Source organism: Nilaparvata lugens, chromosome 2 (assembly GCF_014356525.2).
Source record: "Nilaparvata lugens isolate BPH chromosome 2, ASM1435652v1, whole genome shotgun sequence".
NCBI lineage: Eukaryota > Metazoa > Arthropoda > Insecta > Hemiptera > Delphacidae > Nilaparvata > Nilaparvata lugens.
The window spans coordinates 97940708-97957629 of record NC_052505.1 but is presented as its reverse complement, the minus strand read 5'-3'; the positions used below and the strand labels follow the sequence as shown (position 1 = coordinate 97957629).

At 35.8% G+C, this 16922-nt stretch overlaps 1 protein-coding gene across 1 annotated transcript in view; it reads right to left on the bottom strand.

The window, feature by feature from the left end:
• LOC120349740 overlaps positions 1 to 16922 on the bottom strand; it is a 34669-nt gene that overhangs the window by 10855 nt on the left and 6892 nt on the right. Inside the window, exon 3 of the mRNA XM_039420301.1 lies at positions 7871 to 8084. Coding sequence (XP_039276235.1) covers positions 7871 to 8084 — 214 coding nt within the window. The remainder of the gene's footprint in view (positions 1 to 7870; positions 8085 to 16922) is intronic.

Sequence of the window (16922 nt, the reverse complement as noted above, 5' to 3'; positions counted from 1 at the left end):
ACAAGGGAAAGTACTCTGAGAACAATTATATATACACATATACAGTAGTCTGATTGTAGTTTCAAATATGTTGCCGCCAATCGTCATTATGTTATTCTCCTAAATATTCTCGTTTTTGAATGAATGAGCTTACAGTTCAATGAGCAGAAAGTTGTGTGAGTGTACCACACCAGATTTTTTATAATATCAAAGAGAGACTATAACATAAGTTTCCAAGGTATAGGTCGTTCATGTTCCAATTTTCGATCCGAGTTTTTGTTAATTCAAGCCTAATCGTTGACTTTTGTCTATTATAACTCTGTTGGTTGGAATATAAGAGGTAAGAACGGCAAAGTATTCGAGACTACCAGCATCACATAGCTTCACGAACAAGAACTACTAGGACTGTCGGCTTGAGTTAACAGTGAAAAATTGAAGCATGAACGTTCTGTAACTTCTCACCACAATGATACAGTTTCACCACAAAATGAACAACTGGGACTCTCGCTTGGTTAACAGTGGCTTGCTTATGTTAGTTTGAACATAAACTCCCAAAATGATGAAAAAATATATTTTATTATGCTATCTTCCTCTTTGATGAGAGTCAACCTTTAATTATAAAATTAATGTTATACGGGCTGTAATATCTCATACAGGAAAGGATGAGATGCAGTCAAAAAATGCATCGCTTCCAAAGATATGCGATTCCTACATAGGAACTTAAAGTGATGCTGGGTTTCGTTTTCATAAATGCCGTCGTCGACCACGACTGGGAGAGATCTCAGATTGGTTGAATTTTAATTTGTCTACTAACCTAAAAGTTATGTCAACTATGTTTTAATGGGGCAGGTTGAGCTTATAATTTTTCATACTTAAAAATGGCGATATGTTGATATATTAGAAATGTTCAATTCTTCAATAATAAAAACAAATAATGAAAAGTTATTTGATCAACTGATTTAGCACACTTGAAATTTGGACAATATGAATGTCAACAATGCTTGTTGTCATCGACAGCGGAAATTTACGCACAAACGAAAATGCACCTTAACAAGGCTGAAATTCCACAAAATCATAGCCGCACCAACACTTCTATATGGATGTAAACTTGGGTGATTCAAGGCCAGATGAGAGCATGCTGCAAGCATCAGAAATGAGATTTCTCTGTAGAACCTATAATTGCAGTAGAAAAGATCGTTTGAGAAATAATGAGATAAGGGACCACTCAAGATATTCTTTTCAAACGAAAATGTATCTCAGAGTATCTTATTGAAATGGTACCAATAGTAGTTTATCTGTCGTACTCCCCAGATATATCTCAGAGTATCTTATATTGAAATGGTACCAATAGTAGTTTATCTGTGGTACCTGGTAGTCCCCCATACTGTGGCGTTCTCACACTCTCACCTTAGCAAAACAGTAATAATTGACAAAAGTCTACAAATCAGCTTGAAATTTGGAACGAAAAAGCCCTATACCATGTGATATCTTCTTATGCTATCTTATCCCTAAGCTTTTATATACCGGCTGAACCTAAATAACGGGAACTTTCAAAAACGCCATAAAACAGAAGTGGGAAGGGTAAAAATGATTATATTTAAACTAAAAATGTAAAATTCAAGACTTGCCATTGAGATTATTAATAACATCTATCACTTTTTGACAATAACTTCATAAGATGGACTTCCTCCTGCATGAATACACTCTCAAATCTGTGTTGAGATTCCTGAACGATTGCTGCAACATTCAACTGGAATATTGTTAATTTCATTCTGAATTGTCTGTTATGATTCAACCACAGTTATCGGTCAAGTTGTGAAAACGTTTGATTGAGATCAAACAACAAACAGAGAATCGCAGGTGTGGACAGATCCATTGGACCAGGAAACGCAACCTAATCGTGAGATTACACGGTTACCAAACAATACTCACTCGCACAATTGCCATTGAATGCCGTGCAGTGTGGATTTCGATCACAATTTGATAATCAGTTATTTTCAATTTATTAGAAATTAAAAATGAAATCCGGAATATCCCAGATGAGATATTACAACGATCAATGAGGAATCGTCAACACAGATTTGACAATGTATTCGTTCAGGAGGAAGCCATTTGAATGAAGTAATTGTCAAAAAGTGATAAATATTAATAATTCTGAAATGGCAATGGCCAATACCTACTATTACTTCAGGCCCCACAACTAATGATGACGTCATAACATGTACATTGATTCTTCCTAGTCATAGTAGTTTCTACTAGCTTATCAATGTAACTTTGATACTGTATCGATTTTTTATTGGGGAATACTATCTAAATTTTAGATTAAAGACACTTGTATTTTAATGAATAGGAATTTTATTGAAATAAAAACACTTTATTCCACAAATGCATAATTATCCATACTTTCAGCTTGACAAACATAGGCCAACTCGATTCAGTGATAGAGCTATTGATAAATAATTCATCTCAACCAAATATACTTAATAATAGCCTGTATCAGAGTCGAAGGAGAGGTAAATTAAAGATAAACCAAATCCTATTTAACTCTTTTTAGGAAAGAGGCTCCTACAAACTTGATCACAATAAATCTGTGGTACAAAGAAACCCATCAGAAGACTGTTTTTCAGTAGGTAAAACCTTAAATTATGATGTTATGGACAGTTCCAACACTTTGCATTACTTTTTTTTATTAGTTCTAAGTTCTTTCACACACTTTATTCACACTGTTCTTCCACACTCTAATTACACTGTAATTTCACATTTTATTCACACTGTTCTTTCACACGTTAATTAAATTCTCCACTCACACTTTATTTACACTGTTCACTTCATGTAAACCGTTTTTGTAGAATTGAAGTTCTTTCTTCTCATCGCTCGTATCCATTCTCGTTACAAAGTTTCATCTTTCGAAAAAGAAAATACCGTACGGAAACTTTGGAGTCTTGTTATAATTCCCGCAACAATTAGTACACAACAGTATCCCATGATTTAAAACCCCAAATTCATTATTACTTTTTCACAAACGAATATTAGAAGAATGATAAACAAACCATATTCATTGAAATGAAAGACCGTGAAAATTGAATTTGTAATTCCAATTTTGTTGATTACCATATCAGATATGATAACAGCATCAGCGCTCTTATTCGCTTGCTTACCGCAGTAGATCATCGATGATCTACATGTGATGACGTCATAGTTAATTAGAGATCAGTTGTGAGGCCTGAAGTAATAGTAGGTATTGCAATGGCCCACTTTTGTTTTATGGCATCTTTAAAAGTTCCCGTTATTCTGGATCACCTGGTACATTGATTTTTTACTTTCTTTGCCCTATTACCATAAGTAAGGAAAGTATTGCTTTCCGAAAAAAAATTAAAGTACCCAATTTCTAAATTTCTATAGGTTTCAAGGTCCCCTGAGTCCAATAAAGTGGTTTTGGTATTGGTCTGTATGTATGTGTACTGTGTGTGGTGTGTGTGTGTGTGTGTGTGTGTGTGTGTGTGTGTGTATGTGTGTGTGTGTGTGTGTGTGTGTGTGTGTGTGTGTGTGTGGGTGTGTGTGGTGTGTGTGTGTGTGTGTGTGTGTTGTGTGTGTGTGTGTGTGTGGTGTGTGTGTGGTGTGTGTGTGTGTGTGTGTGTGTTGTGTGTGTGTGTGTGTGTGTGTGGTGTGTGTGTGTGTGTGGTGTGTGTGTGTGTGTGTGTGTGTGTGTGTGTGTGTGTGTGTGTGTGTGTGTGTGTGTGTGTGTGTGTGTGTGTGTGTGTGTGTGTGTGTGTGTACACGATATCGCATATCTCATCTCCTAATCACCGGAATGACTTGAAATTGGAACGTAAGGTCCTTACAATATAAGGATCCGAAACGAATAATTTTGATCGAAAGCGATTCAAGTTGGCGGCTAAAATGAAAAATGTTGTCAAAAACAAGGTTTCTCATGATTTCTCGAAAACAGCTCCAACGATTTCGATTGAAGTTATACCTGAAATAGTCATCGATAAGCTACAAGTCCCATATCTGTAAAAATTTCAAGAGCTCCGCCTCATCTATGCAAAGTTTGATTTTATATTCTCAATTATCAGGCTTCAGATACAATTTAAACAAGAATTTCGAGTGGAAAAGATTGAGCATGGGAATCTCTACAATTAATGTACAGTTAACATTTTCACCTAAAATTAAAAATAAGCTCGAAATTCGAGAAAATGTGATTATCCAATTGCAAACTGTTAGCAACTGTTGATTCTATAAATGAAGAGATTCACTATGAAGAGATAGGATGGGCGCGTTAAACAGTGGAAAAGATTGAGCATGGGAATCTCTACAATTATGTACAGTTAACATTTTCACCTAAAATTAAAAATAAGCTCGAAATTCGAGAAAATGTGATTATCCATTGCAAACTGTTAGCAACTGTTGATTCTATTAAATGAAGAGATTCACTATGAAGAGATAGGATGGGCGCGTTAAACTGTCGGTCCCAGCTGAAGTATGACGGTCGTAAGGCCCATTAACAGCTTAAATTATATATTCAGGCGGTGGGACCTTCCGGAAGGGACTCCCCACCAACAAAAGCCATACGAATTTACTTTACTATAAAGAGATAGCAGACCTCGTGTGGCTCCAGCGTTATTGCCCTGTCACCAGCTGGCTCAAATCTTTGAATAGTAGACTTGAGATACGCGGGAACACTAGCGTCAAGTGATCAATTTTCATAACGGCAAGGAAAGTTATGTGAGTGTGCCACAACAGATTTTTATTAATGGCCAATCGGCAGCTACACATATCTCCTCATTATAAATGTCCATATATATATATATATATATATATATATATATATATATATATATATATATATATAGAGAGAGAGAGAGAGAGAGAGAGAGAGAGAGAGAAAGAAGAAAAGTGGCAGCTACGCCTCCCTATCTTTTCCGCAGACTTGAAACCGTGAACCTCACTATATTCTAACTTCAACCTATTCGTACAATTTTAGCTACCGTTCAGTTCTGCGTTGGACGTTTCAATTGCGGAACAGGTTGGCCCGTTTCATGCAAAATTCAAACTCCTGTATGGGCAAAATGTGCCCCGATATCGGCCAATTCCCCGTTGGGGAGTCCCGCCATTAGGCAATCCAGGAAGCACTTAGGCCATCAAACAACAGCAGATCAACAAACACACACATACAAGTCTCTTGCATGTTTAATCAAGTTGTATGAACGGAAATGTCTGTTCCATTTACTGTATTTGTATAGTGATGTCCATTTTATGATGACAGTATTTGATGAACTTTATACGAGCTTGTTACTATAGATGTGAAAACTGTAAGAGGACTTCTCCAATCTGTCGGTTATTAATTGAAATTGGATTTTGGAGGGAAAAGTGCAGCAAATAGACAGCATGAAATAAAACAAGAAAAAGACCCAACGTCTAAAAGCACTCTCAAACGTGAGTAGAAAACTAATAGCTTTTAATCATTCAAAGTTGATTCCAAAAATCAAACATGTTCAAATTACAGGATGGGTGAAAAGTCCGAGAACGGCTGAATATCTCATACACAAAGGTTATTTGACGGTGGGTGTGATTGGGGATCCTAATAAAATTGAAAATACTACTTTACTATGACTTCAAAAATCTGGTCCGCCATCTTGGATCAGCCATATTGAATGCAACTTTATTTTTTTAAATAGGAAGTTGGTCATGCGTTACATGATTTTGATACAAAATTTCAAGAAAAAATGAATGGTGAAAACCGCACATCGATATCTCAAACCGTTCAAAAATATTCACATTAGTAATCAATATCATGCATTATCAGAAATACATAAGTGGTATACAAATACAAATACAAAAACAAATACAAATACATAAGTGGTATTGATTAATAATGTGAATATCTTCTGTACGGTTTGAGATACCGATATGCGGTTTTCGTCATTCATTTTTTCTTGAATTTTCGTATCGAAATCATGTATCGCATGACCACCTTCCCATTTAAAAAAAAAAGTTGCATTCAATATGGCGGATCTAAGATGGCGGACCAGATTTTTGAAGTCATAGTGAAGTAGTATTTTCAATTATTTGAGTAGGATCCCCAATCACACCGACCATCAAATTACCTTTGTGTATGAGATATTGAGCCGTTCTTGGAGTTTCACCCACTCTGTATATTCTAATCGACAAAACTTGAAGAAGGTTCTACATTGATACAGTGAATTCAACTTTCTGTTCTTGTGAATTTGTCTTCAAGTTTGCAAAAATAATTCATTTTACTCAAACGTCAAGGAAAGAAGAATTCAAGGAAGCTTGACTATGGTAAACGTCTTCTAAGACGTGAAGTTTAGTCACCAAACAGTTGTTCTGATTCTGACAGCCCGATTTCATGCATTGAAACAGCCAATGTTGATGACAAAATGCGACGAAATACAGCTGAAGAATGACGAGAAATGTTCAACAATTACCTTTTGATGTTGGCCACTAACGGTAGAACATGCATGCCCATGAAAAGTCGACTTAAATTATTGTGTCATCACAACTGTCATCAGCGAGAGGCTTCTAACATAAAATAAGCAACCAATAACAATGAATAAACCACTGCAAAATTACTAATCATAATGATAGAAGAATAATAATTCAACCTCGAATAGAGTAGTGAAGAGAAAAAATAAGCAATAGAATTGGAGACACAAAAACCTAACCTCAAAGAATTTTCTGGAAGCATATCGCTGTGATCACATCTGTGATGACAACAATGCATGAAGACTGTGTATCATGCATGTTTATCATACATGTCCCACCGTGAGTGGCCAGCCCAAGACGTCTGTTCTGTTAGAATAATATATCAGTGGCGGCTCTTCAGGGGCAGCAAGTACAGGCGGGTACAGCAAGTACCAAGTTTTTACTTTCCTTGCCCTATTACCATAGGTAAGGAAAGTATTTTGCTTTGAAAAAAAATTAAGGTACCCCAATTTCTAAATTTATATATACGTTTCAAGGTTCCCTGCGTCCAAAAAAGTGGTTTTTGGGTATTGGTCTGTGTGTGTGTGTGTGTGTGTGTGTGTGTGTGTGTGTGTGTGTGTGTGTGTGTATGTGTGTGTGTATGAGTGTATGTGCGTCTGTGTACACGATATCTCATCTCCCAATTAACGGAATGACTTGAAATTTGGAACTTAAGGTCCTTACACTATAAGGATCCGACACGAACTATTTCGATCAAATGCGATTCAAGATGGCGGCTAAAATGGCGAGAATGTTGTCAAAAACATGGTTTTTCGCGATTTTCTCGAAAATGGCTCCAACGATTTTGATCAAATTTATACCTAAAATAGTCATTGATAAGCTGTATCAACTGCCACAAGTCCCATATCTGTAAAAATTTCAGGAGCTCCGCCCCATCTATGCAAAGTTTGATTTTAGATTCTCAATTATCAGGCTTCAAATACAATTTAAACGAAAAATTTGAGTGGAAAAGATTGAGCATAAAATCTCTACAATTAATATTCAGTTACATTTTCACCTTAAACTGAAAATAAGCTTGAAGTTCGATAAAATAGGATTATTAAATTGCAAACTGTTGGCAACTGTTGATCCTATTAAATCATTCACTATGAAGAGATAGCAGACTTCGTGTGTCTGCAGCGCTATTGTCCTGTCACAAGCTGGCTTAGATCTTTGAATAGTATACTTGAGATGCGCGGGAACACTAGCGTCAGGTGATCAATTTTCATAACGGCAAGGAAAGTTGTGTGAGTGCGCCACACCAGATTTTTCACCTTAGAGCCGCCACTGTAATATATTATATTATTGAGCTTGTAATAAATCAGCTGTTTTCAATCTCACAGTTCGATTCCATGCATCTTGAACAGTCAACTTCGAACAAGTATGACAAGGAATGTTGAATCACCTTTGGAGACGAATACATAGATAGTATCCTGCTCGGTGTTGGAGGCTCGACAAGTGTAGTTGCCCGAGTCAGCGTGTGTAGCCCGATTCACAACGAGGCGGCTGTGCGTCTTTGGACCAGGCTCCGTGCTCACTGTGACCCCGCCTCTCGCCGTGTCGTAGTTGATCATACGCTCGTTATGGTACCAGAACACGTACTGTGGGGGTTGCGGGCTCTGGGAAACAATAAATCAATTATTAATCTCATCAATTTCTGTTGTTGACTGTTTTGTTACAATTAATTGTTACATAAAGTTGGATTTTACAAGAGTATTGTAATTTCTACCAATGTTTACTCAAAGTGTGGTACCAGAACGCGAGATCACACGTGCAGATGAGGGGATATAAATCTGGAAAGATCCATAGAAGCACGCTGTGGCTTGCCTGTAGCTGCTCACACTGAACGCCACCAGGGGCCTGTTCACAAAGGTACAAGTCTTGTTGCCAACCATGGTTTTGAACAGCTGATTACAAGCGTTTCACAAAAGCAGAATTGTAAACTTGTAGTTAATGAATTTCTACAAGTTTACAACAATTTTTGTCGAAATTACTTGTTCGTAACACTATGAAATTTCTACCGAAGTGGAAAGCTATGTAAAGGATTTACAAGTGATCATTAAAATGATTTTAAATATTCAATAAATATTTCTAATAATCAAAAATGCCTCATATTCCTCTATAATTCATTATTTTGGAAATATAAGCATTAGGAAATTGAATTTAATAAATTTTATTAATAGGTTATGTGTACTACAGTATAAAAATAGTATACATTATATATATAGTACATATACTATATATATACAGAGTACATAATATGTAAAGATTACTTTGAAAATATTTGAAAGCAATATAATGTTTTTGTACAGTCTACTTCATTAATTGCTGAATTTATTCACACACAAACAGTATCCACAAGTATAATATACTGTGTAGGTTACAAATTCAGCAATTAATGGAGTAGACTGTACAAAAAACATTATATTGCTTTCAAATATTTTCAAAGTAATTATTGAAAAGTACAAGTAACCTTTATAAAGGATGAAAAAAGGAAATTATCATGGAAATACGTTATGTTTACTATTGAAGTACTTGTAGACTTGTGAAATTGTAAACTTGTAGATCATAAATTTATGTGAAACGTGAGTACTTGTAAACTTGTAACTACAAGTACTTGTCCGTAACCATGACTGGTAACAATATTTGTACCTTTGTGAAATAGGCCCCAGCAAGTGCACGCGTTCAGTGTGAGTGTTCCTCTAGCTCTTTCCAGATTTTCTTCCCCCGTCTACAAGCATGTTCATGCATAATCTCACGTGCATTCATGTGCATCCAACATGATCATATTTCAATAATTTTCCGAAACATATAATCTTTATATTATAAAGGATCTATTAGTTGCATCTACCTAGGACTAGCAAATGATTATTCAACTAAATTCTTACAATAGCTAGAAATAATGGCTAGTCGCCATTAGATTCTAGGTTTCATTGAGCCGACCCATAGAATGTTCACATAAATTCAAACTTTAGCATCAGGCCACTACCTCCATAAACAAAGCCATAGTGCATTCTGATGACGTCAGCACAGGTAGGGCTCCTAAACCAATAAAAATTTGTTGATTTCAGCGGATTTTTTTTTTTTTATTTTATTCAATTCTTCACGTAAAAATCACAAAAGCAGAGCTAGGCTCTAGTGATGTGTGAAATGTCATTCAATTATTCAAAATGGGAAAAAAAGAAAAAAAAAACCATGACTGTGGATCACTTATAAACCCACTGTCATTACCCAACCCAAGGCAAACCAACTATTACATAAATAGAACACTAGCAGTGACCATATTATATTGGCAAATCATGTAGAGGCTATCTTCTCAAAAAATTCCTCAACTTTATAGGGACACATACCTATGAGAAGGGTTTTATTTTTTCTTAAATAAACCAGGAGTAGCACTTTCCTTGACTATCTGTGGTAGGTCATTGTAAACCTTGATGCCCATGTAATAAGGGCCCTTCTCCAAGAGAGTCAGCCTGTGCTCTGGATACCTGAGTCCCGCGTGTTATATAAATGCGCTACTTGTCTCTCCTGGAAACGGTCCTTATTTCTAAAAACAAATAGAGCTAACTCTAAGACATAAACTGCCGGGGCTGTAAAGAGGGAGTGGTCTCTAAATATGGGTCTTCAAGAACATCTGTCTGTCAGGCCGAATATTCGCCTCAAAGCTTTTTTTTGAGTCCTGAAAATAGATTCAAATTCTGTTGTTCTGTCCCAAAAAATGATACCAAAGCGTAGATGGGATGCAAAATAAGCATGATACACAATTAACGCTGTACTTGTACCTGCAACCCTGGAGATCACACCCACCGCAAATGTTGCTCTACTCAGCTTCCTAAACAGTTCAGAAGAGTGAGACTTCCACTTCATATCACTATCCAAGAACAATCCCAGAAAGTGGTTCCATCAGAGGCCTCAAGGTGGTATCTGAGTCTAGTTTAACATGAAACGTTCCCTGGGCATTTGAGCATGAAAAGGCACCAATTTGTTTTACTAGGGTTCAATGACAAACCATTATAGTTGAACACTCATTAAGCTCATTCAAACAAGTTTTGCTCCCTCAATCAAAGAATCAACATTTCCACCCTTAATGAGAGCTGTTGTATCATCAGCAAATAGAGTTAGATCATAATTAACAAACTTTGAGATATCATTTACATATACCAGATAGAGCAATGGTCCCAAAATAGATCCCTGTGGAATACCCCGATTCATTGCCAACCAAGTAGAGTTGAAAACCATTCCATCAGCAACAACTGAAACCCTATGGTATCTACCACGCAAGAATGATTGCAGCCACAGAAATTCAACTCCCCTCACACCATAGTGCCACAACTTGGACAAAAGCAGGTCATGATCCACGCAATCATAGGCCTTGGACAGATCGCAAAAGATACCAAGTACCTTCTGCGATCCATCAAAGCACTAAGAGCCTCCTATTCAGTCCAAACACAGCATTGTCAATAACTCTACCCCTCCTGAATCCAAACTGGGAATCACAGAAAAGATCATTTCTCTCAAAATAGGAATTCAACTGAATATGAACTGCTCTCTCAAATATTTTTGAAAATACCGTTCCCAGAGAAATTGGCCTGAAGCTTGACATTTCCAGTGAATCACCCTTCTTATACAGTGGCTTTATGGATGAGAATTTGAGTAAATCTGGGAATTCCCCCCTTCCAAACGACAAATTGATAACATGTGAGAGAGGTTTTGAAATAAGCTGAGCAGTTCTTTTCAAAATAAATGTTGGAATTTCATCCCACCCTGATGATCTGCTATTTTTTAAACCATTGATAATATTGAGTACCTCATCACATGTTATTTCTTGAATGGAAAGCTGATTTAGGCTTACTATGGGGAGCATCAAAGGTCCTCTCATATCTCCTTCCACCAGCCGAATTCCTTGAAGACAAGTTTATATATCCTTCAGCAACTGTATTAAAATACTTATTGATCTATATCAGCTAGTGTTTTTATTAGTGTAGGAGTAACGGCTAACGTGTAGTGTAACGGTGTAGTGTAACGGCTAACGTTACCATCAACCACCTGTCATACACTCCTTTGTTTAAGGAGGTACTGTAGTGATTAGGCTCGCTGAATACAGTGACACTACAGTCAACCGCATGAAAAAAGTCTGATAGAGAATGAAACAGGTGAGTGCAACGTTGTCGAATAACAATTGGTGAACGTTTTCCACTGATTTTTTCATACACCTGACGAATTTTCAACGTCTATGAAGGGGTAGAGAGTAATCAGTAGTGTCAGTTATTGATTTTCATTGAAAGAAAATGAATGATCATAAATTTTATGATCAGCTGTAAACAATGTCGATCAACTCTCAATTTGGCAACATTTCACTCATCTGTTCTAACTCCCATCGGACTATTTTCGTGCGATAGACTATAGTTCATCCACTCCAACAGGTAAAACTTTCTAATTTTATTAGGTAGAGCAGGCATGAGACTTATTATTATTTATCCATAACATTGTTTCAAAAATATATAATTCTCCAACATTTATCTCTTTTCTGTATAGGGCTACTTTTATAGGAATAGAAAGAGATAAAGGGTGATTAAATATTTCAAAAAAGGGTACTAAGATTTTTATTTTTCTTTCTAATTCTCCAACATTATGTTATCATCATAGTGAGGTCCACGTTCTAATGGCAGTGGAAAAAGATAGGATATCGACGTTGCCGATCTTCTGTCTTATCAATGCCTTCTATAGACGGTTGCTGATACAGGTTTATTGATGTAATATTAACTGTTTATTCTCCTTTAAAATAATTATTATTACATTTTATTAAGCTAGGAATTATATTTTTCATAATGAGCTTTCATAATGAAGATGAAATATTCTGTCAATTAATTATCAATTCCACATTGTTAAGAGGCGATCTGGCAACAGAGCAAAGCGAGATCGAGATAGCGCTATCCGCTTTGTCGAATGATAGACAAGGATAGCAATACCATTGCTAATCAAACATTATAACGTGGACCTCAATATAGGTTATTTCATCACATTTCAATCAAAGTTTGAATATCGAGAAATATATAGGTCTGGTGTGGTATCCACTCGAGTTGTGGAAATTGAATCAGTACTAATAGGATGAAGGAAAGAGAAACCTGTTCATAATGCAGTAGCCTCATTAATTCGCATTCATGTTCAATTAGGCCTGAAATAACACAACTCGTCAACCCTAATATGGAATCTGGCCTCATTAAAATTGTTCTTTACATGATTTGCTGCTAATGAAATTATATCCAAACCTGAGATCAGAACAAAAATCTTCACCCTTGGGCATTTTTCCAGTTCACTTACCTAACAAGGATACAAAAAAATGTTGAAAAATACTTTCCAAAAACGTTCTACAATGGAGTCAGGTATAGAGTATGAGAACATCATGTGCTTTGAATTCATTTCAATGATCAAACAATCAGCTTTTTTTGAATTGGTTACACTCTTGAACATGGAGGCATTTCAGCTCAAAATTTTGCAGAATATTCTAGAGACTCATTCATGCACGAAGTGTTCCAGAGTGGAAAATTTGGGGTAGTAAATCCTAGGATGAGTGCAAAATTATATCTTTATATCCTTCCTGTGAGCCTACCCATATACGATTCTGTGCTTTGCTGTACAATAGGCTAATCTCATTGCTCAATTACGTTCGTATTTTATCGGAAATTGGTTTAATTTGTATTTTGAATTTCTTACATGATGGAATTGTAGAAATTAATAAGTTACAAATTATTATGATTATGATTAGGATTGTTTATATTTCTTCATTGTTAAAATACGATCTGGAGCTAGAGAAGGAAAGCACTATCTGCTTTGTCCAATTATAGACCAGGATAGACAAGGATAGAAATACCAAAGTGAATCAAATACTACTGTAATAGTGTGAATATTGAAAGGGTATTATTGTAGTTGTTTTTGTGTATCTTATATTATTTTTCAGGTTTTGAACTGGAATGAACTTGTTTTTTACTGAATGTTGAACCCTGCGTTTAGTGTGAGAATAATTGACTATGTTTTTATTAAATTAATAAATATTTCATTGGTCATAAATATTACAATAATACATGGACCATTGTCAGACAACATAAAACAATGAAAGGTTTACAACAAAACTTGAAACTTTAGTAAAAAAATATACTAAATGTTAGGATGTAGGCTACCGCGTTGTAAAACCTAACTCCAATCAACCTCAAAATATTCGCCTATACTGTACAAGCACTCAGCAAGTAATAATTCTTTTAAAACCCGCTTAATTTTATTGAGTGGCAGCTGCTTTGGATGGTTGGAATTATGAAAAAGTATGAATTGAATTATTTGCTAACTTGTTGCTTAGTTGTCAAAATTGAAGCTATTTTCGAGCAGTTTCAATTATCTTTCATGTTGGAAAAGCCACTATATTTGAAAATTGTACAATCATTGACCTTTTTGCAGCTTCGGCTTTTCCACTGGAAGTTATGCTCAACGCTCGTGGAGTGGGAATCATTTTCAGTGAAAAGGCCACAGTTTCGATTTGAGACGTAACCGGAAAAACATCATGTAACGGTGTTCGAGCCTCGGTCCTCTGAATGAGGGTCTGTTGCCCATCCAAAGGGACAAATTGAAAATTTTTTAGTTATCAGTAATTTTTATGTAGATAAATAGGAACCAAAATTTAATAGAGTTAGTAGGAGTAGAGTCAGGAAATTATTTGTGCGTGTGAGTTCCAGTATAGTGAGTTTTCTTAAATCGTATGAGTTTGTTCCTAAGAGTTGAAGTTTCAATTGTGGAAATAGTGAGTGCGAAACTGTTGTTTTTATTCAGCTCAAATCCAGTTACATAGAATGACCGAGGCCCGAATTCAGTTGCAGCAAGTTAGCAAGTTCCCAAGTGTAGAAATTAAATATTGAATATGCCTGCTGTCCTAAATCAATTACTGGATAACGTTGTTTGGAAATTTGACATGTTACATAACTTCTACTGATTCGTTTTTTTAGAATTCAATAAACCTGACGTTAAATTTTGAAAGCATTTTTCAATGAAGCTCCTGGATCGTAGTTGATAGTTGCTAGAATAGGTGACAGAAAAAATGATGATAATCTGTGCATTTGAATGGACTAATCCACTAAGCTCCCAAACCAATTAAGGATTCGAATAGAGATTTGATAGAAGTATAATTTCAGTAAATATTATGTCAGAGAAGAAACACCCCCTCTGTTTACATTTGGTGGCGTGCGGTGGGATAGTCTGCAAGAATGACTATCGAACCCTTGTTTTCGAATATTTCACGTATAAGATTCCTATTTTCGAAGATTAACCAAGTCATGTGACAAACATATCACCGGTTACACTACTATTAAAAGATGGACCTCACTTTTGAACAAACAATTTATTCTCTTTTCCTCCACATCCTGTCTAAAGTGCTTACTTTACTCCCTGGAACATAATACTAAAGTGTCACTTTTTCGCTTTCGGGAGGAAAAACATGAAAACTCTCTAGAGCGTAAAAGTGACTCCATTTAAAAAACATGGGAAGCATCTCTATTTCAAAAACGTACATTTGAAATAGGTTAGAAGGTCTACGCTCAGATGAGGAAGCATATAGAGTAGTCATACTCAAACAACAAAATAAATTCAATACCTCAACCAGACATTTGATCAATATATGAAATTTATGTTTGTATACTAAAATTATTACAAACTTCATATCACTATACTAAGAAAGTGTATAATTTTTTTATTCCATGTTATTCAAAATACCAGCCAACGAATATTCCTCATTAACTAATAAAATTTGGAACGGAAACTTCATCATAGCTGTAGTTGTGGCGGCCATTGTTGTTACAACTTTTGCCGACAGATAGCGCTGTCGGCGGAGAACTGTGATTACAAGCCAGCTGTTTCTATTTACTTAGATTATGTTGTAACACATTGTTTGGTCACGTACTTTTTTAATAGTTATTTGTATATCTAGAGTGGAAAGTACGACTTTTTCTCCCGCGGGAAAAAGTTGGAGCCCGTGGCGAAGCCGGGGCAGCAATTTTCTGAGGGGGAAAAAGTATTTTTCGCTAGTGATGTACACAACATTTTTCCTCCATCTACATTTTTTTATAGAAACTGCAAATAAAATCATTCTAATAACTCACGTATTGGTGACAATGATTCCTAACACATAACCTAAATCTAAAACCTAAAAAATGGTCGTCTGATTGGCACTGCCGATTGCGCTATCTATCGGCAAAAGTTGTAACAATATATCAGCTGAGAAGCTACCACAAATGGCTGACTCCAGATCACGCGGTTCAGATTTGAATTGCAGATCAAAATATTTGTTGGCTGGTATTTGAATAGAATAAAATATTTTAAAAATTGTATAAATTTTTATTGTCCACTAATATTAAGAAATAATAATTATCATACAAACATATATTTCATGAGTTAATCAAATTCTGGTTGTGGTATTGAATTCAGTTGACTCAATGACAGACACCTCTATGCTTTCTCATCTGAGCTTAGACCTTCTAACCTATACAATATTAGAATATATAATATCATACAAACATATTCATGAGTTAATCAATTTCTGGTTGTGGTATGATTCAGTTGACTCAATGACAGACACCTCTATGCTTTCTCATCTGAGCTTAGACCTTCTAACCTATTACAATGTAAGTTTCAAAAATAGAGATGCCCCATGTTTTAAAGGAGTCACTCCACTCCCTAGGGAGTTTTCTGTTTTTTACTACCGAGAGCGAAAAAGTGACACTTTAGTATTAGGTTTCAGGGAGTAAAGTAAGTACTTTAAACAGTAGGTGGAGGAAAAAATTATTATTTGTAGTTTTTATAGAAATGTAGGTGGAGGAAAATGTTGTATATCACGAGTGAAAAATGTTTTTTCTCCCTCTGGAAACTGTTGCTCTCGGCTCGCTCGGGCTTCTAACTTTTCCCTCAGGGAGAAAAAACAGGACTTTTCATTCCAGATATACAACTAACTATAAAAGTACTCTTAAATCATTTCTTCTCTCGTAAGTCACCCTTCACTTTCGTCAAATGAATTATTTGTGGAATTTTCAATCGGAGACATTCATCATCTTGATTGCAGATGAGTTTCAACGGAATTCGTCATGAAATGATAACAGACGTCTCAAAATTCTGGAGCTTCGGAAAGTTAATTCTCGCAGAATCAACTCGCAGCACGAAATCGAGTTGTATCATCGTTTGCACTCATCAATATTTCAACAATCCTTAAATTATTCCTTCTTCTTCACCTCCTCCTCCTCGTTCCGACAGTCACCTTTACTTTCGCTCTTTCGCAGGCAGGGAAACGACCCGTTCATAATAGAGAGAGAAAATAATTTATTTCACTTACTCACAATATGGCTCTAGTCTATTGCATATTAAATTTACTATTATAACTTGGGAAAAGGCCTGAATTAAAAATAGTGCTTGGCACACTCCCCCTC